Source organism: Arvicanthis niloticus, chromosome 2 (genome assembly GCF_011762505.2).
Source record: "Arvicanthis niloticus isolate mArvNil1 chromosome 2, mArvNil1.pat.X, whole genome shotgun sequence".
NCBI lineage: Eukaryota > Metazoa > Chordata > Mammalia > Rodentia > Muridae > Arvicanthis > Arvicanthis niloticus.
Window position 1 is genome coordinate 49,339,667 of NC_047659.1, and position 25,902 is coordinate 49,365,568.

Here is a 25,902-nt window from a genome sequence, read left to right on the forward strand (position 1 = left end):
CAGTCTAGGGCCTGAAGGCAGTTTCTGAAGGCTTAAACCTTGAGTGAAAAGAGGATCCAATCTAAGCTATACAATGTTTGTGATGAATTTTGAGAGTACCACTCTGGCTGCTCTACTAGATATGTTATGGTAAGCAGGGATAGAAGGCAAGAGACATGAGGCAACAGCAATCTGAGAGAACCGTGAGAACATGGGTCAGAGCTGTAAATGTAAATGTCTTGAATTGGCTGCATTCTGCATTATTTAGGAAAACAGTGTTTCTTGATAGGTTAGGTGTACACAGGCTATGAGAATGAAGAATCAATGGTGACATAGTTTGTTTGGCTTAAGCAGCTGGAAGAACTGTTACCAACTGATGAAAGTCTGTGGAAGAAGGGTAGATGAGGGAAGGTTAATTCAGTGGTGGAGATGGGTTAAGATATTTTCTAGGGTAGTGGTAGATCTCCTGGTTAAACTTTGAGTGATGTCCCAAATGGGACACACAAAATGAAAAGGTCACTCACTACATGTCAATAGAACCTAAAGTAAACAGAGAATAGAAGCAATGCCTGTTGGTGGTTAAAAAGGCCTTGCAAAGAAGTGGAAATGTACAGAAATGGAAAGAATCTCACGTTCTTCTCAGGAATTAAATGCCCTTAAGTGGGAAAACATTATCAGATATTACTTTGTGAAAGACAGATTAAAAACAAGCAAATTATAAATATAATTTAAAGATAGAATTTATTCTCTGATGGTTTAGTCATGCAAACTGTACATAAAAGAAAATAGTACAGTTTGTGTAACATTGCAAATATAAGGACTCAAAATGCTAAGTACAGAAGTAGTGTGACATCCTGGAATTCAAAATGTAATTTTTTTGTGTGTTTATACAACTAATAATGATTCTTATTTGCTGAGTACAGACTGATTTACAACGAGAGCTTTGTCAACCGTGGTAGCTCATTAACCGTTACATGACTTCTCACATCTATGTACTTCTACTTTACAGTTGCAAGAATCTGTTACCAAAGAACCGAAGCTCGCACAAATAGGAAGATGAAAGAACAATGTCGAGAGTGCAAAGAGTGAGACATGGAGGCTTTGACCAACTTTATCCATCTACGACAAAAAGCTTGCATGGGGAATTCATGTTTTGTGCCTTTGAGATCAACTCCTTAGCATAACTACGACAAAATTGTGATTAAAACTGATTAAATATGAGATCAGGTGAAAGTAATAGATACAAAGTAGAATCAGCAAACAAAATGCTCTCATTTTTAATAGCCAAGTAATAAAATTCCTATTATCTTCATACTTAAAAGTCCTGAAATGTCATTTATATAATTTGCATGTCTCCCAGTTTGGAACTCAGGCAGGTGGGATGGGTGTCCCCTGAACTCTCAAGGGCATTCCATATAGGCTTTGGAAACATCAGTCTCTTTAAGAGATGACACTGAGACCATAGTAATTATGTAGTATGGATGCAGAACAGACTACACAACTTATTATAAACACATTACAAGTATTTACAGAATGGAATCCTGCTTGAACGCCAGAAGTTGCTACTGGGTAGGACTCATAACTATTTTACAAAGTTTTCTTACACACATCTACTACTTTTTTTTATTTTTATGTTTAACAATTTAGTCTATTTAAAATATTGTACTGTATTTTTAACATAACTGCAGAATAAAAATAGATAATGGCACATTAGAAAACTCAGTATTCCACAGATGACTGGATAATGAGCAAAGTGTAACTACAATCATCTCATTAGAACAAGCTACATCATGGAATGTTAGTTATCCAAGCCTGCACAGTAATGGCATCTCAACTGCAGTCATCTATTGCCAGCATCACACTGAAGGCATCGTTAAACATTCAAGCAATATCGCTGGCATAAACTAGTGAAAGATGCATACATACATACACACACACACACACACTCATTCTCTCACATTCCCACATTATAATTACATTGTTCTAAAGATAGATACTGATTTTTTTCCACGAGAAACATTATCAAAATCGGCTACTAAAAGATGACAGTGCTTTCACAAGAATAAGTACAAGTTAGTTCGCAAGAACAAGTACGACAATGGGGGAAACAGTCTGAACATTTCTAAGTCATAATTTTAGGCTTTTCTGGCAACCACATCACACTTCATTATGCATAAGCTTCTTGTTTTGCTACCTGAAATCTGCAAAACAAAACAAAAAAAAATCACACACAATAACAAATTCCCAAACAAAACAAATCCCAAATGACAAGAGCAAATTTAAAAAAATTACTAGTCTGATAACCCTGTATCATACATAATTTCATAGTTTTCAGCCTCAAGAACACAGGTTTAAAATACTGAATTTAAGACTTAAAAAATCAAGTCATTTTTGAAATGCTCAAGATTCCAAAATTTTTGTTTACTTAATCTTAAAAACATTGCAGGGCGATGAATGACCTTGATTAGTCTAAGAATGTGCACAAAGCACTAAACGTCTTACCATACTTTCACTCACTTAAAAAAAAGTGTCTCTAATATTCTTTCTTTTGCATAATGTGCAAAATAAAAGGCAAAAAGATTAAAAGGAACTTCCTGTCTTTCTCTTCCCTAGTGCCTTACAGCTCTGTTCATATTACAAAGACATAGGGATTCTGCAGAACTTTGGTATAAATGATAACAAGACTAACATCACAGCTCAGGGAGAAGGGGTGGGCAAAGAAATGGAAGTGGGAAGAGTGATTCAGTAACACCCCCATTTATTAAAATACCACTAAATCAAAGTGAAATAAACCACAATGAATTATGATACAATTTACACACTGAGCACAGAAAAATTAATAAATCTTAACAATATGTATAAAAAAAAGCAAAATCAGTCTTCCAGAGACTAAAAATGTATTCAGTCTGATCATCAACTGCTACTATATCAACTCTAGAGACAAATTTAACTTCAAGTAAAAAAAAAAATTTACAACCACAGATTTCGCATAAATGCAAACTGGTCTTTCCTTGATTTCCCTTTGAAGTCACTAATCAGTATCTAAAACTGTTTCACTGCAGGTCTTTAATCAACTTCCTGAGGGCTGTGCCTGGGAAGAAGGGGCCATGACAATCTGTGAGAGTGCAGGCTCGGTGCTCTGGTCTGTCATGTGGGTGAGGACTGAAGTGGCTCCAGCTTCTGCTTTTGATGTTGAACTGACTCCATTGGATGTGCTGACAGAGCTGTGCTGGATCGCTTCTGCATGTGGACTGCTTGGCACAGAAAGGTCTTCTGAACTGTCATCTTTATCAGCAGCTGAGTGGTAAAAAGAAAAATAGAAGTATTGACAAAAAAGCACTATTGAGGTAAATCCATACACAAACCTGAGAGGTGTTTTAAAGTACTGGTTACTCAGGACAAGCTGTACAACTGAAATAAACTGAATAGTGGCTCCAGTCAGAAAGTAGTCAACTGTGTCTGAGACAGGCCAAATGAAGTCACAACTGTGTATCACGGGATCATCAGGGTATGCAGACTTGCTAAACAGGGTCAAAGAAAATGAGGCAGAGTTAGGTGTCGTTGTACAAACATTTAATCCCAGCCCTCAAGAGGTAGAAGCAGGCAGAACTTTAAATTCAAGGCCAATCTGGGCTATATGATGAGACCCTGCCAAAAAAAGAAATAAACAAACCAACAAAAAAGAGGCAAGATGGGGTGGCAGTACACAACCACAATCTCAGGACTCTCCAGAGGCAGAGGCAGAAAGACTGCAAATTTGAGGACAACCTAGGCTATATAGAATTCTAGGCCAGTGTGAGCTACTTGGTCTTAATACAACAAGAAAGTTAATTAGGACTTTGGAATACAGCTGCTCACAGATAGTTGCTTAAGAATGCACTGCACAACACATTTAACAAACGTAGTCTATTTGCTTACCTGTCACCCTTACTAAAATATAAAAAAACAATTTATAACCACATGCATAAACAAAATGAATCTTATATACAGATTATATTTTCAATTACTCCCTCTGCATTTATCAGAACTGTATTTTTTTTCCTGCCTGAATTTCCATCTACTGTAGTCACGGATAATTATTACACTTTGAGTCTAATGATGCACACACACACACGAGAATAAGTAATATTCAAAGACTAAATGTCACCAGCTGTTAGAGCTATTCAAATATATATCCATACAAAACTTAAGATATTAAAAATGAAGAGATCTTTAGGAAAGGGCATTCTAATTATTTATGGAAACAAATTTACAGTAATTGACCTGAACAGCAAATCTCTTATACCTTTATTTCAGTAGATCATAATTTTATTTGGTAAAATTTTTGATACTCAACAGAGATAACTATTTGCTAAATCTGCAAGTTCTAGGCACCATAATAACATAAACAATGTGGTTCCAGCGTTCATATCCATTGAGAACATTGTCAATGATATTATTTTTTTTCTTCTTCACATGCAGTTACTCTTTGGACGTTACTTTAATCTGATCCTTAATGTGTTTAGATTTATCAAAGTGGTATATATAATCCCTAAAAATAGCTTAGTATTGTTTGCTGCTACACAACATGAAATACCATTATACTAGATATTCCTTTTTTTTTTTTTTTTTTTTTTTTGGTGTTTCAAGACAGGGTTTCTCTGTATAGCCCTGGCTGTCCTGGAATTCATTCTGTAGACCAGGCTGGCCTCGAACTCAGAAATCCATCTGCCTCTGCCTCCCAAGTGCTGGGATTAAAGGTGTGCGCACCACTGCCTGGCTTATACTAGATATTCTTATTTTTCTTCCTTCTTTTAGGTTTTGAAACAGGGTCTATATAGCACAGGATGGCCATAAACTCATGACCAATCATCTTGCTTCAGTCTCCTAGGTGCTGGGATTACAGGTGTGTAATGAAATGTCCAACTTCAATGTTTGCCTTTCCATATGACTTGTTTCACATGGCATTAAAAATAAGTTTTAGCCGGGCAGTAGTGGCATAAACTGAGCAGCGTTGATACACTGCCACCGCTGGTGCTCGTGGCTGTAGGCCCAGACTAGTCGGGAACATGGTGGCTGATTAAGAAAAGCCAGACTGAATGCTGCCGTTTTAAATATCTCCCACTACAGGTATCTTGTGGAGGGAAAAATACTTGACAACTATGAGTATAACATAAAATTCCTCATTTTGAGAATTTTCTGAAAAATTCTGTAAGTAGTTCTTACAGAATTTATGCATCAGCTTCAAATCCATGTATTTTTGAAAACAAGATTTTAAAATACATTAGTGAGATGAAATTCTATCTTTTCCATAATGTTCTCTGAATCAAATCTGACCTCAAACTACAATTTAAATCAAATCTCAATCAGAAATCTAAAAAGGATATTAAGAATCAGAAAAAATATTTTAAGCAACAATTAGTATTATAACATCCTTATAACTCTATTCTTCTGCCAATGTAACAGTCATATTTAAAGAAAACACTGTTAATGACAATCCAAATAGAGAGAATACTAAAAAGCTGTTATTTATTTTGCTACTATTCTTTGGCAAAACAACAAGCTAATCTTTGAATGTTAGGTTCCTGAAAAACATCAGATAGGAAGGCTGATTGGTAGTATAATACAAGATACAAATACATAGGAGAGAATGACTCAAAATCAAACACTGAAGGAGTGCTTATCTAGACTCACAGAAGGCAGTACAAAGAATTATCAGTTATAAATTAGGTAATTACAACTCATGTACATAACTTTGCAATGAGTTATATTTGCACATATGTCTAGTTCTTGAAGCTGAGGGGAGAAAATGACCAGAATAATCAAAACACTAGAAAACACATGCTGTACTCAAAAGAAGCACTTTTAGCTTAAAGCATCTCCAGTGTTTGAGAATTTAACCCCTCTCCCTCTCTGATGTGTAAGTACATATAACAACAAGAAAAGACACCCTGTTTTCAGAAGTTACTACTTTCCAAACAAAAATCTCTATTTCTTGCATTTTCACATGAGAAATTTACTAAGAATTTATGAATGTAGGTTTTCAACCTATTCAACAACAGATATTAACACTTCTGTATGCTTAAAATTATATAAAACAATCATTGATTTGCATATATTGCCTGCATAATAATTAAAATAGTTGGGATAATCTAATCAGTAATAAAAAGATTTTAAAACTGTAGATTACTTTCAATTAGATACAATGTAAGTGTTAATTTTCTTCTAATTTAAAAAAAAATCATCATAAATTTCCTTTTAAGTCATCAAAATCCAATGCAGCTTTCTTGTTGAAGAAAACCATGTACGCGTAATGTTAAACTCAGTAGCATCCACAGGAAATTAAGCTAAGTCAGATGGAAACCATAGTGGCCTAATCCCAAAAGCAATCACTGTTAATACAAATACTGTTAATACAAATCCCAAACATATTCTTATATGGTTCCAATTTACTCCACAGTGTGTTTCAATGTCAAAATGACTAGATATCAAATAACAGAGACTTATATACTCAAAGCAGACAAAAATCAGTATTCTAAATATATATGGCAATTGAAAGTAGCTTTGTCTACAAAATTTTTTAAATTAAAAAATATTGCTCATTTTGATGAAACTGTTTACAATAGACTACAAGTAAAGATGGTGGCCATTAAGTTTTATTTAAGTACCTGAGGAACTGTTTGCATCCAACACAAAATGTTCCCTTCTTTTGAATTACTGACATTGCCAAATTAAAATGAAGTGGATACATATGGTTGAAACAATCTTCACAATTACAAATATCCTGAAATATCACTAAATCATAAAAACAAAAGAAAGGCTGTGGATTATGTATTATGAATGTTGTCTAATGCATACCCAGCTCTGTTATTTGTTATGAATTTGTGTGTGATGGACAAAATTGGCCATTTACTCAGGAGTAACAGCTGGTTCCAAAACTGCATGTTGTCAAGAAGGACATCAGAGAAAAGAAAAAGCACAATTAACCTCTACAAAGCTGGAAACAGAAGAATCTCATTTTAGGAGAGGAAAACATTCAGAAGGGAATTTATAAACAAATCATTTCAATACAGTTCTGTTTCAGCATTTTTATGACTGTGACAATACCACATAAAAGCTCACAACCACACAAATACTGTCCAATGCTGACACTATCTAAAAAAGAATAGAGATGATACTATAAATAGATAGTATATGGTTGAATAAAGATAGTTGATTAAAAAATTCTCATCAATACTAAATGGGAGCAGGAAAGGGAAAACTGTTTGGCTCTGTTAATCCAAGACGAAGTGTTATTCTGTGAAGATAAATGATCACTGACAGGAAACAGTGTACTTAAAAATGTTAAGTTAACCAATCTGTGATCCACACTAATACCTAGAAAAAAAAAAAATCTAGAAATAGGAAAACTTTTCTTCCTATCCCAGACTATAATAATCTTGCAGAAATTCTGATATTTAATCTTAAGTACTAGAACTGCAGCTTGCACTTTTTTTGACTGTAGCTCTGCTCACTCTGGCAGCCTGTCACTGATGTAGCCTACAGCTGTAGGGAATGGAACATTACTCACTATGATAGCCAGACTTCTTCTGCATGGCGGTTACAGGGCAATCTTTATGAGCCAGAAGAAGCTGTTTCAGCTGTGCCACTTCATTTCTCAGCAGGGTGACTTCGCTCTGGAGAAAAAAAAACAACTCATATGCTTTACCAGCATTAGATAGGAACATATTTTACTATTTAAAGAAATCAAGGCTTAAGGTATGAAAACTGGATCTCTCTGGCAAAACAATAAGGGACATACGCTGTTTAAATACATTTAATCAGTATACATTGGTTTGTTTTAACATTTATATATGTTTTTTAATTTAAAAAACTAAAATCATCTGAAGACCATAACTAGGTAGCCTAGCTCACTATTTGCCATGGGAATCATATGCATTATAGGTTACTCACTGAAGGTCTTTACTGTAAATGTCTTATATGTTCTTTTGATTATTTGAAAACTTAATATCAATCAGAATGAATTTTTATTGATTACATTCACCTTTTAAAAATAAAAATTCATTCTGGAAATGTAATTATGCAAGTTTATACTTTAGAAAAAAAATTAAACTTACTAAAGAATCATGGATCTTTATACTTACTGCTGAGCGCTATGCTAGGCCCCAGAACCAAGAAAGTGCATGTATTGTTAAATGGACTTGTTGCCTATAATATATGCATCTAAATTTAAATGTTGTATGCTCTGTTTTATTTCTTACAATAGAATGATTATTTTAGCCTTTGGTTTTTTGTTTTTTGAGACAGGGTTTCTCCGTGTAGTCCTGGCTGTCCTGGAACTCACTCTGTAGACCAGGCTGGCCTCGAACTCAGAAATCCGCCTGCCTCTGCCCCCCCACCCCCCCACTCCCCCACCCCCTGCCCCACCATGGCTCAGCCTATTTTAGCCTTTGTTTGGGATGCATTAATTTACTAAGTTCCACAACAAAGTTTCAAATTGAATAAATCTACCTAATTAATTTGGTTTAGCACCATATATAAAAGTAGACATTAGTGATTACCAACACTCATGAATTAAGAAATACTATGGACTTAATAAATTAGTAACATTAAAAAAGTCACTATGAATATTTCTTCTCATTTAAATTTACATTAACTATAACCATCTAGGTTTCACCCGTGAGCCCCAAAGTATTAATAAATAAGAATATTTAATAAACTGGCATACATAAAATTGCAGGCACATAATCCACTAACATCTCACTTTTTGAGACAGGATATCAGTGTATCCCAGGGTCACCTCTAAACTGTAGCAATCCTCCTGCCCTAGGCCCAAGGGTTGGGATCATAATTCAGTGCACATCACCAAACCCAACCTCTACTCTACCTCTTAAACTAGAAAGCTGAATGTGAAATACTTTTAGCAGATTAGTTTTTAGGCCTTCCTAAAAACAAAACCACGAGAAAAAAAGTCAAGCAATCTAAGTCAAGTGTGTGGAAACAGTTTTCTGTAGTCCAACAATACTAGCAACACTGTATTAAAGCACAGAACACAATTTATGTTAGCATATCCTAAAACAGTAAAAGGTTAAAGTATCCTTAGACTACTGTACTTCAGAATTGATGGTAGGGGCTGGAGAGATGGCTAAGTAGTTAAGAGCACTGGCTGCTCATTCAGAAGACAAAGGTTCAATTCTCAGCACCCACATAACAGCTCACAACTGTCTGTAAGTCCAAGTCCAAGGAGACCTAACACTCTCACATAGACAATATGTGCAGGCAAACACCAATGCACATTAAAAAAAAATACAGGTGGTTGTAGATTCTTCTCTAATAACCATGACTTCACTAGCACCAAGCTAGGTTTCCAGTACCTCTTGGTCTCCTTCTTGTTGAGTGGGTCTTAAGTCCAATTAGAGAGCTGTTGGTTACTACCAAAGTATGCACACTACTACTACATGATGAGGGTTACTGTGCCATGCTGTGGCTCATAGGTATCACAGCCGGGTAAGACTGCTGGCTGCCTCCCTCATTTGGAAGCATGCATAGCGACTTCTGATACGAAAACTAGTCTTCTGGGAAGGGGCATTTAGGTGTCCAAGCTGAGGGATCTCTGGGCCCTACTTCTTTTTTTTTGTTGTTGTTCTTAAAAATTATTTATTTCTGAGTACAGTGTAGCTGTCTGAAGACATACCAGAAGAGGGCATCAGATCCCATTACAGATGATTGTAAGCTACTACGTGGTTGCTGGGAATTGAACTCAGGACCTTTTGAAGAGCAGTCAGTGCTCTTAACCACTCAGCCATCTCTCTAGCTCCTAAGCCCTAAAGTGCATAGTGTCTTAGCAATACAAACTTACCTTCTACCTCTGGGGTTTTATCAAGGGCAACAGCAATAGACTGTATGTTTTGTGAGTCTCTTGGACAACAACTAAAAAGAGAGTATCTCATGTCTGGTATTGGAGGTTTTGTTAGGTGGTCTTTGACTCTTGGAGGAAGCTTCGTCTGCCCAGATGAGAAAGGTTCATTAAAAGTGTATGCATATTCATACATGGAATATTAAAATTTTAAAAATTATACTCTGAAAATAGTAGTATGATTCCTTGTGGCTTTTCCCATTCAGATGAGAAAAGTTCATTAAAAGTATATTTATATTCATACATGGAATATTATAGTGTTTTAAGTTATAGTTTAGAAATAGATAATAGTATGATTCTTTGTGGCTTTTTCAGACAGCCTTATTATTTTACCACCTCTCTCTCCTTTTGTATTGCCTTGCCTCTCCTTTCCTGAAGAGCATCCCTTTGCCACTTCCCCTATCAGACCACTTGTATACTGCTATTGTCCTTTACCCTCCTCAACTTCTCTGCCTCTCCTTAAGGAGCTACTCCCTGTTCCATTTCCCTGATCAGATAGGTCACCTGAACCCTATTAATCCCTACTCTTAGCCATAAAGTCTCACCAACATGATTTTGTCCAAATGTGAACTGAACAAGAATGAGATCAATGAACATGCCAAACTGGATAAAGACCCCAAGGCCGCAACCCTACACCAAGAACTATAGCCAACTGAGGTAAGCTGAGAATGGGAGAGATGGTGTTCCCCAGAGAAGAATATACCAATTGTTTGTCTAGTGTCAAAGAGTCAATCTCAAAACATACATACAGTTAGTGTTATACAGACTCAACAGGTTATATTTAGGAGTATCTATGTACATATATATAGATTTGAAGTAGTAATTTGTTGAAACAAAAAAAGAGGTTATGAATTTGAAGGACAGTGGAAGGGGGTATATTCTGGGTTTGGAGGGAGGAAAAGGGAGAAGTATAAATAAATTATAATTTCAAAAAATCTTTAAAAAGTTTTATTAGTTAAGAACAAGAAAAAGATACATTTAAATCACTGTTAGCATGAATATCTAATAATGTAATTAATAGTAACTGATATTCTATCAGGTATGGCAAAGAACATTTTCTTGGTCTACACATAAATCAGTATATATAATCTGTTTCATTTTACTTAAAAACGAAATGAATTTTATTCTAAAAAAACTTAAGTTTTTTAGTAAATTCATTTTTCAGGATGATAACGATAATATTGCTTACTAAATTATAGTATATATTTGGAGTTTATGTTGTTTGGTAAGTCCTGATTAATCTTTTATTTTCAAATTACAAGTTAGATGGCTAAATATAAGTTTTATAAGGGACAATCAGTTTGTCCTAAAATAACCAAATCAATATGCAAAATGCAACAAAGGCTTTTAAGGATTTCTGTCTCACATATGAAAACTTGTTATAAAAATTAGTTTGTTAAGTGCTATACAGGATGGCAAAAAGAGTTTTCTAAGTATTTAAACAATTTTATTTGTGGCACCTTAAGATAGATTTAAGAAGTAAGTGCCCCTCTTACTATAAGTTGTATTTAAATAGGAAGATTCACTTAAAACTGGGGATAGATAATGTGGGGAGTGGAACTCAAGATGGCTCCTGGCTGGGTGCCAGACGCCCCTGGAGTGTTGGTTCACCATTTCAGGAAGCCTGGGTGGCACGTAAGCTAAGCTTTACTGCGCATGCATTCTGCTTGTTCATCGTTACGTAAGATCTGGCCATGTAACGTATGTGCTCAGCACCAATCGAGAATGACTTCGTGACAGGTTCTGATTGGAGAGGACACAGAGATTTAAGGGCTGGGAGCTAGAGCTGGGGGGGTGGGGGGTGGGGCTTTTGCGGTAATTCAAGGTTCCTGAATAAACCGTGTTGGGATCCTGTGTCCGTTGTCTTCTGTCTGCTGGTCGGTTCAGGAGGCGACAGATAATTCAAAAGATTGATCTACTCATATGTTTATAATACCAGCTACTTGGAAAGCTGACATCAGATCTCAAGTTTGAAGCAAGTTTGGGCAATTTAGCTCCATATGCTAAAACCAAGACATTAACAGAGGCACTAGTGGTAGAGTACTGAAGCTCCAACTTTGACTTGTAGTTCTGTTGTTAAACAAGCAAACACTTGATCTATATTAATAAACAACTACAATTAATTAACATTAACTTCTAGTTAATAGTTCAAAAGATACTACGGGAGAATATTCACAATGTCAAAAGCAAAACGATGAAAACAGAAAACAAAGAAAGAAATGCAAGAGATAAAGGAAGGAGGAAAGAAAGAAAGAAAGGAAGGAAGGAAGAAAGAAAGGAAGGAAGGAAGGAAGAAAGGAAGGAAGGAAGGAAGGAAGAAAGAAAGAAGGAGAGAAGGAAGGAAAGAAACATGTTTGGTACTACCTGATGCTTTTATTGGAAATCTTACCAATGACCTGAATGGAGAGCCTTAAAATCTTTATAACAAATGAGATCCTAAGAAATAAATGTATTTGAGGCACATTGGCAGGGCAGTGAAATAATTTGTTATGCCACTGACCAAATAGTACCTGTTCTGTGGATACTTAGAATCTTTCAGTTTCCAAAGCTGTCAATCTGGCATCTTTCATGAGCGCTACATCCACTTAAGATAAAAGAAAGTAAAAAAGAAAGAACAATAGAAGTGTAATTCAAAGAAAGAATGTAAAAACTGCTACTGGAGCAACTTTGGGTTAATATAAACCTAAAATAACTAACAAAACAAAGAAACAAAATAGTGATTTTTTAGCGAATGCTTGTTAAGTATGCCAGAACATACTCTTCCCTTGTGAACTTTTGTTAATGTCTTATACGAGCTCTATTTTCCATTTGCCCAGAAAGATGGCTTGTATAACGCTTTGGAAGTTTCTGCTCCGTCCGTCTTAGAGCAGACAGTCTGTTAGGTTTGTTTTCTCTTCATGCTAAAGTGTCAGTGGTTTTGTGAACTGGTCAAATTCACAGGTCTTAAATGTTTGAGGGAAATTTATATTGGACACTGCTCTTTGTCTAGCAAATAAAAGATGTTAATATATTCCTGTTATTGGCATGTGCACGACTATGTTATTAGAAGCCACTCATCATTTTCCTGCTTTAAATAGAAATGTCTATTTATGAATTCTGCTTGTAGTTTTTTCACAAATAAAATAGTAAAATTTAAAAAAAAATAGTGATTTAAAAAAATTTTTTTTTAAAGTTCAAGCAAGGTAATTAAAGTATTTGTGTACCACACAAACAGTTACACATAAAATTTCTTCATTGTGCCAGGGTTGAAAGTTTGGTATTACTTCTGGTCAAAATTCACAAGCTTTAGGAAACCATGGCTTATTACAGAGTCCACATATGTGCAGTATACATCATGTCCTAAAGTATTTGCAGGAGCATCTCGAGAGAAATGGAAAAACAATGTTCCTAGCCAGACAGCAGTGGTGCACACCTCTAATCCCAGCATTCAGGAGGCAGAGGCAGGAGGATCTCTGAGTTGGAGGCCAGCCTGGTCTACAGAGTGGAGTTCCAGGACAGCCAGGGCTACATAAAGAAACCCTGACTTGAAAAGCCACACACATAAAACCAAACCAAACCAAATCAAACAACAACAATTAAGCAAAACAAACAAACAGACAAACAAACACCTATGTTCCTAGCCAATAAATAGAAGTAAACTGCATTTATGCCCCATACCTGTAGCTGGCCATTTAGTGAACTCAAGTCTTCTGCTTTCTTCTCTAAGGACTGAACCCATACTTTCCTTTTTTGTCGGCATCTTGAAGCTGCTGCTCTATTTCGTTCTAGAAACTTCCTCCTTTTCTCATCAGGATCTTCATTAGCTGCTCTTCTTCGACGGCCACTTGTATTTTGGGTCTGTGGAGCTGTGTGAGCTGGAGAAGCCTGTGACAATGTGGAGAGAGCTTGTCCTGTGAGTGTGTAGTGAGTAAATTAACAGGGGCAAGACACAGTATAAACGAGTCATGCTTTGTGCCTTGATGACATCAGCACTCTGGAACAAAATTCACCCTATGGTCGAATCCCTTTTAAATAGCTATGCAATATTGAAATACTCAATGCAATATATAGTGAAGGTCTTCCTTAAAATATGTGTATTCTTTAGTGTCTTGCTAAAGAAATTCTACTATACTCATAGATCCATGCCTTTTCAGACATTATCAGACAAGCTTCCTTCTGCAGCAAATGGGAAAAAATACAGAAACTCACAGCTAGACAATAAAAGGAAAAAAAAAGTATGTGTATTTTGATAAACTATTTTTACAAATGTTATTTTTTAACTGATTTCATATCATTAATTCTTTGAAAACTAGTCACTATAAGTTTATAACTTTTTTCAACTCTATTTTGAAGTAAAATTTATTAAATATACTAGTTGCACTAAAATAAATAGTTATTTCTGTAATATTTTCAGGTAAGGAGAGCCCCATAGGGACCTTGGTTTTCATTAATCGGCCAGTTTCGTTATCTTTATTCAGCCCAGAACATAAATCTTTAGTCATTAATCAGACTGTATAATAGAAGTGTCCAATGTTAGGTACCCTCTTAAGTCTTACAAATCCCAAACCGTGCTATAGAATATGGCAGTGTGGGAGACAAAACAAAATAAAGCCAAACAAAGCTCTTGGAAATAACGCTGAGGAATGAGGACTTTTGACTACTAGCATGTGATCCAAAGGATAAACTTGAAAAATTATTCCTTATCAACACAAAACAAATATCAAATTAAGATGGCTATATTTATACTCTATTCATAAGCTTTTAGACTATAATTACATAAAAAAGTCACATAAGCTGTACTGTATTTTCTTTTTAAGGATGACCAGAATGGTAAATGATGAAAGCAACATACATACCGGAGTTTCTGTAGTGGAGGTGGCTGGCTGCTGCAAGGACTGTGGACGAGACTCTTCTGACTGAGTCCTAACCAATCCACTGCCATGGCCTTTTACAGCATCACCATTGGTAACTGGAGGGTGTTGCTGGGTCAAAGCAGCTTTTAATCTCTGAAATGCAAACACCATTTTAAAACAATGGTTCCTATGTTATATGAAATATAACTCTCAACATACTCTTTGTTTAACCCAAAGACAGTGCTTGTCAAGAAACACATAAATACACTGGCTTTTACACTGCTTTCATTTACTTTACTTCACTGGACTATAATAAATATCAACAGGACAATCTGGGATTTTGAAAAATTCTCCAACATGCTATCTGGTACAACTGTAGGACTTTGTACTTTGTTCTACTTATTTCTAAGAAGACCTAAAAAATGAAAATAAGCTATCTGAATATAGCTGGCCTTGTTCATCTAAAAAATGTAATGCTATTATGTATGTTTTGACCTACCATCTCCTATCCTAAGCCCATACCTATTATTAGGCTTTGCTCAGATTCTAAGATCCAGACTTGGTTCTTATTTGATCTCTGCTTTCAGGTTTTTAATGTTTACTTGGATGATAACTTCATGTTCTATTTTGAAATGTATTTTTAAAATTTGTGTGTGCATGTACATGTCGTGCACTCAGAGAACAACTTTTAGAAGCAGGTTCCCTCCTTCCACCATGGATTCCAGTTGAAAGCACTTTTACCAGATGACCCACCATAGTAATCTGATGTTGCATTTTTTTTTTTAGGCCACTATTAGAATCTGTCATACTGAAGAACTTAAAATTTAAATCTATGGTCCTCTTCTTTTCTACTAGAAAGACTACTCCCTCTACCCTTTGGGATTTACTCATTTCATGTGTATGTGTTAGTGTCTGTATGTAGGTATGTACATGATGCTGTGTGCCTAGTACTCATGAAGGATGGAAGAGGGCATTGGATCCCCCTGGAATGGAGTTATAGGTGTCTGGCTTTGAGCTGCCACATGGTTGATGGAAAGCAATCCAGGTCTTCTACAAGAGAAGCAAGTGCTCTTAACCACTAAGCCATCTCCCTCCTGGAAGATCTATCTGTTCTACATTATTTTACCAGTAACTGAATTAGAGCTTATGAACTTTGATAGTATGACAAATCCGGTGTTAGAATGATGCCTTAGATATTACTGACACATTCTTTATAAACAACTTCAACTGGGCTTGGTAGTACATGCCTTTGATCCTATCACTAGGGAAAGGCAGAGACAATTAAATTTTTGAGTTCAAGGCCAGCCTATTCTACTTTTTACAGGGAATTCCAGGTCAGCCAGAGCTACATAGTGAGACCCTTTCTCTCCTCTCCCTCTCCCTCTCTTTTACACTCACACACTTACACACAGACACACACACACACACAGACAACCACCACCACCACCAATGAATAAAACTTGAATGAAGTTTATTCTATAATTAATTGCATGCCATCATTTTATCTACCAATCAGATAATAAGATCTTTAAAGCAGAGGTTGTCTTGTATATTTCTATCTTTTTTTTTTTTTTTTTTTTTTTAAGCAACTAGTTCACTGATTAATAGAAACATGATTAGCCGGGCGGTGGTGGCACACGCCTTTAATCCTAGCACTTGGGAGGCAGAGGCAGGCGGATTTCTGAGTTCGAGGCCAGCCTGGTCTACAGTGAGTTCCAGGACAGCCAGGACTACACAGAGAAACCCTGTCTCGAAAAACCAAAAAAAAAAAAAAAAAAAGAAAAAAAAAAAAAAAGAAAGAAACATGATTAATGATGAGACTGCAGTGACCTCAAAGATTTGGAGGCTTTTTGCTGACATTGTTCTGCAAATCTAGATAAGCCCCAACTATCTGAATCAGAGATATTTTTATTATCCATCCATCCATCCACCCACCCATCCATCCATCCACCCACCAAAAAGTGAATCCAAGGTTTTATGAATGCTACATGTCCATTCTACCACTGAGCCCAACCTCAGCTTCTACAGTTTTCTTAAGAAGCTTAATGTATGTATCTGGAGAAAAAGAGTTATTTATACACATGTGGATCTGTTTGTGTGTAAGGGTCATGTAGTTGATCTAATGCTTTACAAACACACTAGATGTAAATATAACTGTATGGGATGTTAAATGCTAAGCAGATTATTGGCAACTATTATTCACTGCTCTGAGGATCCAAGCATAGTTATTCAAGAGCTTTTCAAAGAGGTTCCTAAATAATTCAAGAATTGCTTTCATTTATTCCAACTAACACAACTTATAAGTTCTACAAATATACAAAATTTAGCAATTTCTTCATTATATATGGTTCATAATTCTTAAGAACAGGTATATAAAAATGTCACCAGAATTCACCTGAGATCATTATATATGTATTTTAGTAGGCATTTCCTCTTTCATTGGATACCAGTCCCACTTTTACAGATTAGATAACCAACCATAATTTGACTCAAGGTCATATAGCCACTAAGTTACTCAATGACGAGGTCTCAACTAACCTAGGATATCATGTTATATGTATTGTCCTTAGTATCACTAGAAAACACAGAGAACAGAAAAGATCACCTGAGACTACATAGTTGAATTATTCAAATAAAAAATATTGGGGACTGAGAATTACAAGCATTAACATTGCCAACTGCTAAATCACACCACCCTGATCAAATGTGTTTCTTTCTCTTTTTTTGGCTAATTTTATGAATGACAAAAGCACAATGTTTGCAAGGTTCTAGCATCTTCACTGCTCAACACATGTAATGTATTATTAAGTCCTATACAATAAATAAAGACACAAATTTAGATTTAACTCCCTCAAACTACAACCTTAAACAAATCATCAATCTTTTAAGTCTTAAATATCTTCATTTAGGAAATTAGTGATAATTTACTTGTAGGAATTTAAGTAAAAATTAAATATGTGAAATTAGCCGACTTACAAAGGGATTCCTTAAATGACTTCTTAAAGGAAGCTATAGAAGCCTGCAGGTTCTCAGCATAGGGGTAAAGAATTGGGATAGTTTAGTTTATACAAATTTTTGTTTTCCAAATGTAGTTGGAGATCATCTGAAGCACCGGTATGGCCTAACAGTCCGTACATAAATGATATCCAAACCATGAATCTAGATATGCTCACTAATCCCTTCACCCCTTTTAAGCAAATTGAAATAACATTAATAACAAATACACAAAAATAAAACTAAATGGATGAATTAAAACAAGTCACATGACTAGCCAAATTAGTAACTGACAGAATCAGGAACACTTAGGAAAATATTCAAGAACGGAAGGCAGAAAGATAAAAGCTGGGAAACAGCAGCGTAGGTTACATCACATAAACAGAACAGATCAGATTTATGCCTTGCAACATCAGAATAAATATTAGACATCAAAACATAAGCAATAATACCTAATCTATGCTGAAGCTTCCTATCTGAATATAAAATGTATAATGTATTCAGAGATTGAGCTAGGTAGATTTTGTGTTGGCAAAACACTTTTAAGTCCTTAAGTATAAAACATCATAGAATTTAAGAGCATTTAAAGTTTTATAGTAAAGAGCTTAACTCAGAGTTAATGAAATACAGTAACTACACATAGGGGAGTCTGAAGTACATAAACATCACTCTCTTGAATAATCTTTAGTAGGGCAAGTTACTACCATCTAGAGCACTTACAGCAACATCAGTATTCATTCGTTATCCTCTCTTGACTGCCCTAGGGTATACAATACTCATCCAGTGAGAAAGCACTAATGTTTGCTCCATGCTGTTACATTGATTACAATGGGTCTGACTTATAAAAGTGTGCCACTGGGTATAAACTACAAGAGATTTAAGGGTTAATTAACACTGCTCTGAACTGCCGATTTTTAAAATTACACAAAAGTGCATGTAAGCTTAAAAAAAATAGATTAAGGTGATAAAAGTAGTCAGTAAACTTTCACACCAACTGACATAGGGATATCTAAAATTCACTCATTCAATTATTTTGATATTTTATAGGACAAATACCTTTGTTAAAAGAATTAATACAAATCTAAATATAATGGACATTTGATTTACAAATAGACATTTGGGATGGATGGGCGGAGATACAGAAATCAATCACCATGTTAAAAGTGAAGAAACTTCCTGAAGACTCAAGTTTCTTCTCAAAATCACTGAATGAGTTAGGGCATAGTTTTAATTTTAAGGTAAAGATATTCACTGTCACAAAGAATAAAACATTATTTCTAAGAAGGAAACAAATGTGTGTTTACAGTTAATTTTTCATGATATAAATTTCAATTGCTATACGTAAAGGCTTTTTTTCTTAGAGACAGATTAGACCAATTCAAGGACGAATAGCTTGTTGCACTGACCCACTCATCTTACACACTCATTTTTCAGAGATGTTTGCTTTAAAAAATGTTATTTATGTTCGATGTTTATACAGCACTTGAAAATAAATGTTATCACATCTGTCAGAACTCAGTAGGAACAAACTACTCCATCATAGTTCAAAGAAAAAGGTAATGTGCTCTAGGAGCAATTCATGAACAAGTTGGATCCATATTTCACAAGTGCCACAGAAGCTCATCAGAGTGATAACCCTCCTTCTCCTGGGTGTTATCCTACCATCTGCTGCTGTATTACTTATCTTTATTTTGCAACTAATTAACAGCATAATCTTCTAAATTCAGCAAGTTAATTATCATTATTGTAGTCTTTGCAGTATCATCAGTCCTCATGAAGTTTTGTTCCTATCCCTAGAGAACACATGAAAATGAAGTCGGTAGGGAGAGGGTCTGTTTCTTAAGTGTGGGCTCATTAGGTGTTTGCTGATTAGCTCGGCATGCAGAGACAGGTCAGAAGAATTCTGCTGAACATGAGGTTTCATGCAGGGCTCAGCTAAGTTTATGTAGGTTTCTGAACATTCGCCAAGATGCCCTCTCTCAGCTTTTAGTAGAAACCCCCTGCAGAAAAACCACTGACTACCCACTGTGTGCAAAGATATTTCTTGGTTTGTCACACAAGTCTTAAAGAAGTCACTCTGGAGGAACTCACTTTACTAAATCTGAACAGAACTCCAAGGTGATTAACATCTTTTACTCCAAGGAGTGTTTTTTGTTTTTTTGCTTTTTAAAGTATAAACATTCAGGAAAGCTACATTTATTAAAAGAGTAATATGAAAAAATAAGTATGTATGGTTTATGGAGTTAGTGACAAATCCCTTAAGCCTAAATTTCATAAGACCTAGGGTAATTCTGTAGAAATTCACAGATTCTGAAAATTCTTCTATAGTGTTAAAAAGTACTAAATAAACTTAAGATATTTAGGAGTATCTACTTATCTCTGTATCATATTTTTAGTTTTCTAGAGGATCAGAATTCAGTTCCCAGCCCCTACATAGTTGGCTCACAATGGTATTTAACTCCAGTTCCAGAGATTCCCACATCCTCTTCTGTACTCTTTGCTGCACATATATATAGTGCATACACACTTGGGCAAAACACCAATATGCATAACATATAAATAAATCTTTAAAAAAAAAAAAATGTTCAGACGTCCAGTCTGGGCCCGAGCACTGAGAGGATCACCGGCGGCAGCTCTGCACCTAACTTTACAAAACCCAGATGAAGCGGGGCTACCAGGAGCTCTAACCAGGGCAGTATCTCAGGTAAGGAATCAACAACACTTACCCCAAACAGGGAGTAACCAGGGCACACAGGGACCCAGGAATTCACTCCTGGCCAGGGCCTGAGCGCTCAGCAGATCCCAGGAGATAGCTCTGCACCCAATCTCGCAAAACACAGAGTTGGCAGGGCTCCTAGGAGTTCTAACCTGGGCAGTATCTTAGGTCAGGAGACAGCAATACTCTACCCAAACAGGAAGTAACTGGGACCCACAGGGACCCAGGAATTCACTCCTGGCCCAGAGCACTGGTTCCTTCCTGTTTCCACCTGAACACTGGGCAGATCTTGGACCTTAGCTCTAACCCCAGCAGCAACACTCATCCCAAACAGTTCTGATACAACCAAGATAATAGGAAAGACAAGGCTCCAGTCACAGACAGCCCAGGTAGCACCAAGGAGATCCAGATGGAGAAAGGCAAGCGCAAGAACACAAGCACCAGCAACCCAGAGTACTCGGCTTCATCAGAACCTAGTTCTCCCACATTAGAAAGTCCTGAATTACCCATATCACCAGGAAAGCAAGAGTCAGATCTAAAATCACTTCTAATGACGATGATAGAGAACTTTAAGAAGGACATAAATAACACTCTCAAAGAAATTGAGAACACAGATAAACAGGTGAAAGCGCTTAAAGAAGAAACACAAAAATCCCTTAAAGAATTACAAGAGAACACAACTAAAAAGGTGGAAGGAATTGAACAAAAACATCCAGGACATAAAAATGGAAGTAGAGACAATCAAGAAATCACAAAGGGAGACTACCAGGGATATAGAAAACCTGGGAAAGAAATCAGGAGTCATAGATGCAAGCATCACCAACAGAATACAAGAGATAGAAGAGAAAATCTCAGGTGCAGAAGATACCATAGAAAATATTAACACATCTGTCAAAGAAAACACAAAATGCAAAAAGTTCTTAACACAAAACATCCAGGAAATTCAGGACACAATGAGAAGACAGAACTTAAGGATAATAGGTATAGAAGAGAGTAAAGATTCTCAACTTAAAGGGCCAATAAATATCTTCAACAAAATTATAGAAGAAAACTTCCCTAACCTAAAGAATGAGATGCCCATAATCATCCAAGAAGCCTACACAACGCCAAATAGACTAGACCAGAAAAGAAATACCTCCCGTCACATAATAATCAAAATACAAAATGCACAAAACAAAGAAAGAATTTTAAAAGCAGTAAGGGAAAAAGGCCAAGTAACATATAAAGGCAGACCTATCAGAAGAATTACACCAGACTTCTCACCAGAGACTGTAAAAGCTAGAAGACCCTGGATAGATGTCATATAGACCCTAAGAGAACATAAATGCCAGCCCAGGATACTATACCCAGCAAAACTCTCAATCACTATAGATGGAGAAAGCAAGATATCCCATGACAAAACCAAATTTACACAATATCTTTTCACAAACCCAGCCCTACAAAAGATAATAGAGGGAAACTCCAACATAAGGAAGGAAATTACACCCTAGAAAAAGCAAGAAAGTAATCTTCCAACAAACCAAAAAGAAGATAATCACACAAACAATGCCTCCACTGTTAACAAAAATAACAAAAAAGCAATAATCTCCTCTCCTTAATATCTCTTAACATCAATGGACTCAATTCCCCAATAAAAAGACATAGGCTAACGGGCTGGATACGCAAACAGGAGGACAATGGAAAGCCCACACTCACATGGAAATTGAACAATACTCTACTCAATGATGATGTGGTCAGGGAAGAAATAAGGGAAAAAAAAAACTTTTTAGAATTTAATGAAAATGAAGACACATCATACCAAAACCTATGGGACACAATGAAAGCGGTGCTAAGAGGAAAACCCATAGCTCTAAGTGCTTACAAAAAGAAACTGGAGAGGGCATACACTAGCAACTTGACAACACACCTGAAAGCTCTAGAACAAAAAGAAGCAAATACACCCAAGAGGAGTAGACGGGAGGAAATAATTAAACTCAGGGCTGAAATCAACCAAATAGAAACAACAACAACAAAAAAAAACTATACAAAGAATCAATAAAACCAGGAGCTAGTTCTTTGAGAAAATCAACAAGATAGATAAACCCTTAGCCAGACTAATCAGAGGGCAGAGAGACAGTATTCAAATTAATAAAATCAGAACTGAAAAGGGGGACATAACAACAGAAAGAGGAAATCCAAAAAAATCATCAGATCCTACTACAAAAGCCTATACTCAACAAAATTGGAAAATCTGGATGAAATGGACAACTTTCTAGACAAATACCAGTTACCAATGTTAAATCAGGAGCAGACAAACCATCTAAACAGTCCCATAACCCTGAAAAAAATAGAAGCAGTCATTAAAAGTCTATCCACCAAAAAAAAGTCTGGGACCAGAAGGTTTCAGTGCAGAATTCTATCAGACCTTCAAGGAAGACCTAATACCAATTCTTTTCAAACTATTCCATAAAGTAGAAATAGAAGGAATACTACCCAATTCATTCTGTGAAGCCACAATCACGCTTATACCTAAACCACACAAAGATCCAACAAAGAAAGAGAACTTCAGACCAATCTCCCTAATTAATATCGATGCAAAAATACTCAATAAAATTCTCATGAACAGAATCCAAGAACACATCAAAACAATCATCCATCATGATCAAGTAGGCTTTATCTCAGGAATGTAGGGTTGGTTCAATATACGGAAGTCCATCAATGATGTAATTCACTATATAAACAAATTCTCAACTGAGTAATCTTGAATGGTTGATTGAGAAGCACCTAAAGAAGTGTTCAACATCCCTAGTCATCAGAGAAATGCAAATGAAAACAACACTGAGATTCCACCTCACACCAGTCAGAATGGCTAAGATTGAAAACACAGGTGACAGCAGATGCTGGCGAGGATGTGAAGAAAAGAGTAACACTTCTCCATTGTTGGTGGGATTGTAAGCTGGTACAACCACTATAGAAATCAATCTGGCAGTACCTCAGAAAATTGAACATAGTATTACCTGAGGACCCAGCTAAACCACTCCTGGGCATATACCCAAAAGATGTTTCAACATACAACAGGGACACATGCCCCACTATGTTCATAGCAGCCTTATTTATAATAGCCAGAAGTTGGAAAGAACCCAGATTTCCTTCAACAGAGGAATGAATACAGAAAATGTGGTATATTTACACAATGGAGTACTACTAAGCTATTAAAAACAATGAATTTATAAAATTCTTAGGCAAATGGATGGAGCTTGAGAATATCATCCTGAGTGAGGTAACCCAATCACAAAAGAACATACTTGGCATGCACTCACTGATAAGTGGATATTAGCCCAAAAGCTCACAATACCTAAGACACAATGCATAGACCACATGAAACTCAAGAGGAGGAAGGAAGATCAAAGTGTGGGTGCTTTGTTTTTTTTTTTTTTTTTTTTTTTTTAGGAGTAGCAAAATATTCAACCAGAGCTCCCAGGGTCTAAACCTCCAGCCTGAGAATAGAAAGGGAGGGGCTCATGGCTCCACTTGTATAGGTAACTGAGGGTGGCCTCATTAGGCAACAGTGGAAGTGGAGGGCCATGGTCCCCAAAAGATTGGATCCATAGTGTTGGGGAATGCGAGAGCAGGGAGACGGGATTGGAAGAATGGTGGGAGCACACCCTCATAAAAATTGGAAGAGGGGGTATGGGATAAGGGGTTTGGGGGGAGAAAGGAAGAGGAGATAACAGTGAAAGGTAAATATGTAAAATATCCAATAAAAAAAAACAGATAATGGGTCTGGCAAAAAAAAAATTTTAATACTCTCAAGAGAGATGCAAATCCTAATTTCCCTCAACAATTAATTGACAAGAGGTGTAATTTTACAAAAAGTAGAAGAAGCTCTTATTAACTGACATATTATATAGATTGATTAATTGTTGGCTGTTTTATAATAGTCCTTTGATAAAAGAAATTATTAATAATTATATTTCTTTAAATAGTGTCTTCATGACTCTCTGAGGGTGAAAGGAACATGCCTTTTTTACTCTTAACTTTCTAAAACTGAAAGCTCACCGCAAATCTGCCCCTGATTGCCTCTGGCATCGCTGAGACCAATAAAAACTATGCCACAACTATGTGGAAGGACCCTTTTACCCTTAAATGTAATGGCCAGGACCCAGTTCCTATATGGGGCCCGAGGATTGATATGCCTGTTTGATACCACAGAAGGCACAGCTAAATGGCTGCCAAAAAGATTAATGAATTAAATAGATAACCCCACAAAACCAGGCCCAATTATAAATAAGATGAATAACAATTGACATCCAGGGAAGAGAAATTTCCCTGAGAATTCCCTTCTTTTTTCCTTTCCAGGTAAAAATGAATCACCCGTGATATCTGCTGTTAGGAGTTCTAATCCTGATGCTGGCCTCCGGACTTAGACTACTTAGACCTTCGATGGGCCTTTGACAAGGACATTAAACAGCTAGAGATTGACATCACTAATCTGAAGAAATCCCTCATTTCACTGTCTGATGCGATCCCCCAAAATTGCAAAGGAGTTTATTAGACTTGATTTTCTCTTTTACAAAAGACTGTGTACAGCTCTAGACTGTGTATAGCCCTTAAAGAAGAATGCTGCTTTTACATAGACAAAACAGGGATGATTAAAGAGAGCATGAAAAAGGCCAGAGAAGGTCTTGAGAAAGACAGAGAGTGAAAGAGAAAAATGAGAGCTTGTATAAGAATTGGTCTTCAACCTCTCCATGATTGTTAACCCTACTTCCTTCCATCTTGGGACCATTAATTAGGTTATTTTTGCTTATTTCCTTTGGTCTCTGGGCTTTAAATAGGCTAACTAACTTTGTGAAACAACAGATAGATAATCTGATAGCAAAATCTATTCAGATACATTATCATAAGTTAGCTATGGAGGACCACAAGACTCTAGATGAGGATGTTACTCTATCCAGGGTACTCCCAAGTCCCATCTCCACCCAACCTAAAAGAGGGGACTTCTGCCCCTAGACCAAGCAGAGAGGGGCCACCCAGAACCCCTCTGTCTGGTGATCTGAACTCTTGCTTAGGCTTTGAGGCTAAGCACTGCAAGGGAATATAAATAAAAGTTAAAAATATGTTTCTGGGTTCCCTGAGGGACAAGCCTGACTGCACAGGGGTTGATGTCAAAAGTATCCCCTCTCCAGGAAAAAGACATCGGGACGGGTATGGCCCTCATGCCTCACAGGACAACGACAGGAGGACTGGAGCCATTACAAGGTCCCCTTTAATTACTGGAGGTCAGGCCTCTATCCCCGCCTTGGCAAGATTAGAATCGTCACAACCCTTCTATATTTGGAGAAGGGAGGAGATGTCAGGGGCAGCCCTGCTTATATACTGAAGGCCTAAAATCAGCCATAAGCCTAAAATCAGCAATAGGCCTGACATACATGCCTGCTAACCCAGTCTTGGGTCTCTATGGAAAAACACTGAAACAGATGTCTATAAACTATTGTAAACAGGCA

At 36.4% G+C, this 25,902-nt stretch overlaps 1 protein-coding gene across 12 annotated transcripts in view; it reads right to left on the minus strand.

Annotated features, from left to right (window-relative positions):
- Nucleotides 1-701: 701 nt before the first annotated feature.
- Atf2 (activating transcription factor 2) overlaps nucleotides 702-25,902 on the minus strand; it is an 87,960-nt gene continuing 62,759 nt past the window's right edge. For all 12 annotated transcript variants that reach the window (XM_034494808.1, XM_034494803.1, XM_034494807.1 and 9 more), the window contains 4 exons: nucleotides 14,710-14,859; nucleotides 13,532-13,738; nucleotides 7,529-7,634; nucleotides 702-3,276 (listed from right to left, as the gene is read on the minus strand). In XM_034494808.1, coding sequence (XP_034350699.1) covers nucleotides 3,050-3,276; nucleotides 7,529-7,634; nucleotides 13,532-13,738; nucleotides 14,710-14,859 — 690 coding nt within the window. In that variant the 3' untranslated portion in view covers nucleotides 702-3,049. The remainder of the gene's footprint in view (nucleotides 3,277-7,528; nucleotides 7,635-13,531; nucleotides 13,739-14,709; nucleotides 14,860-25,902) is intronic.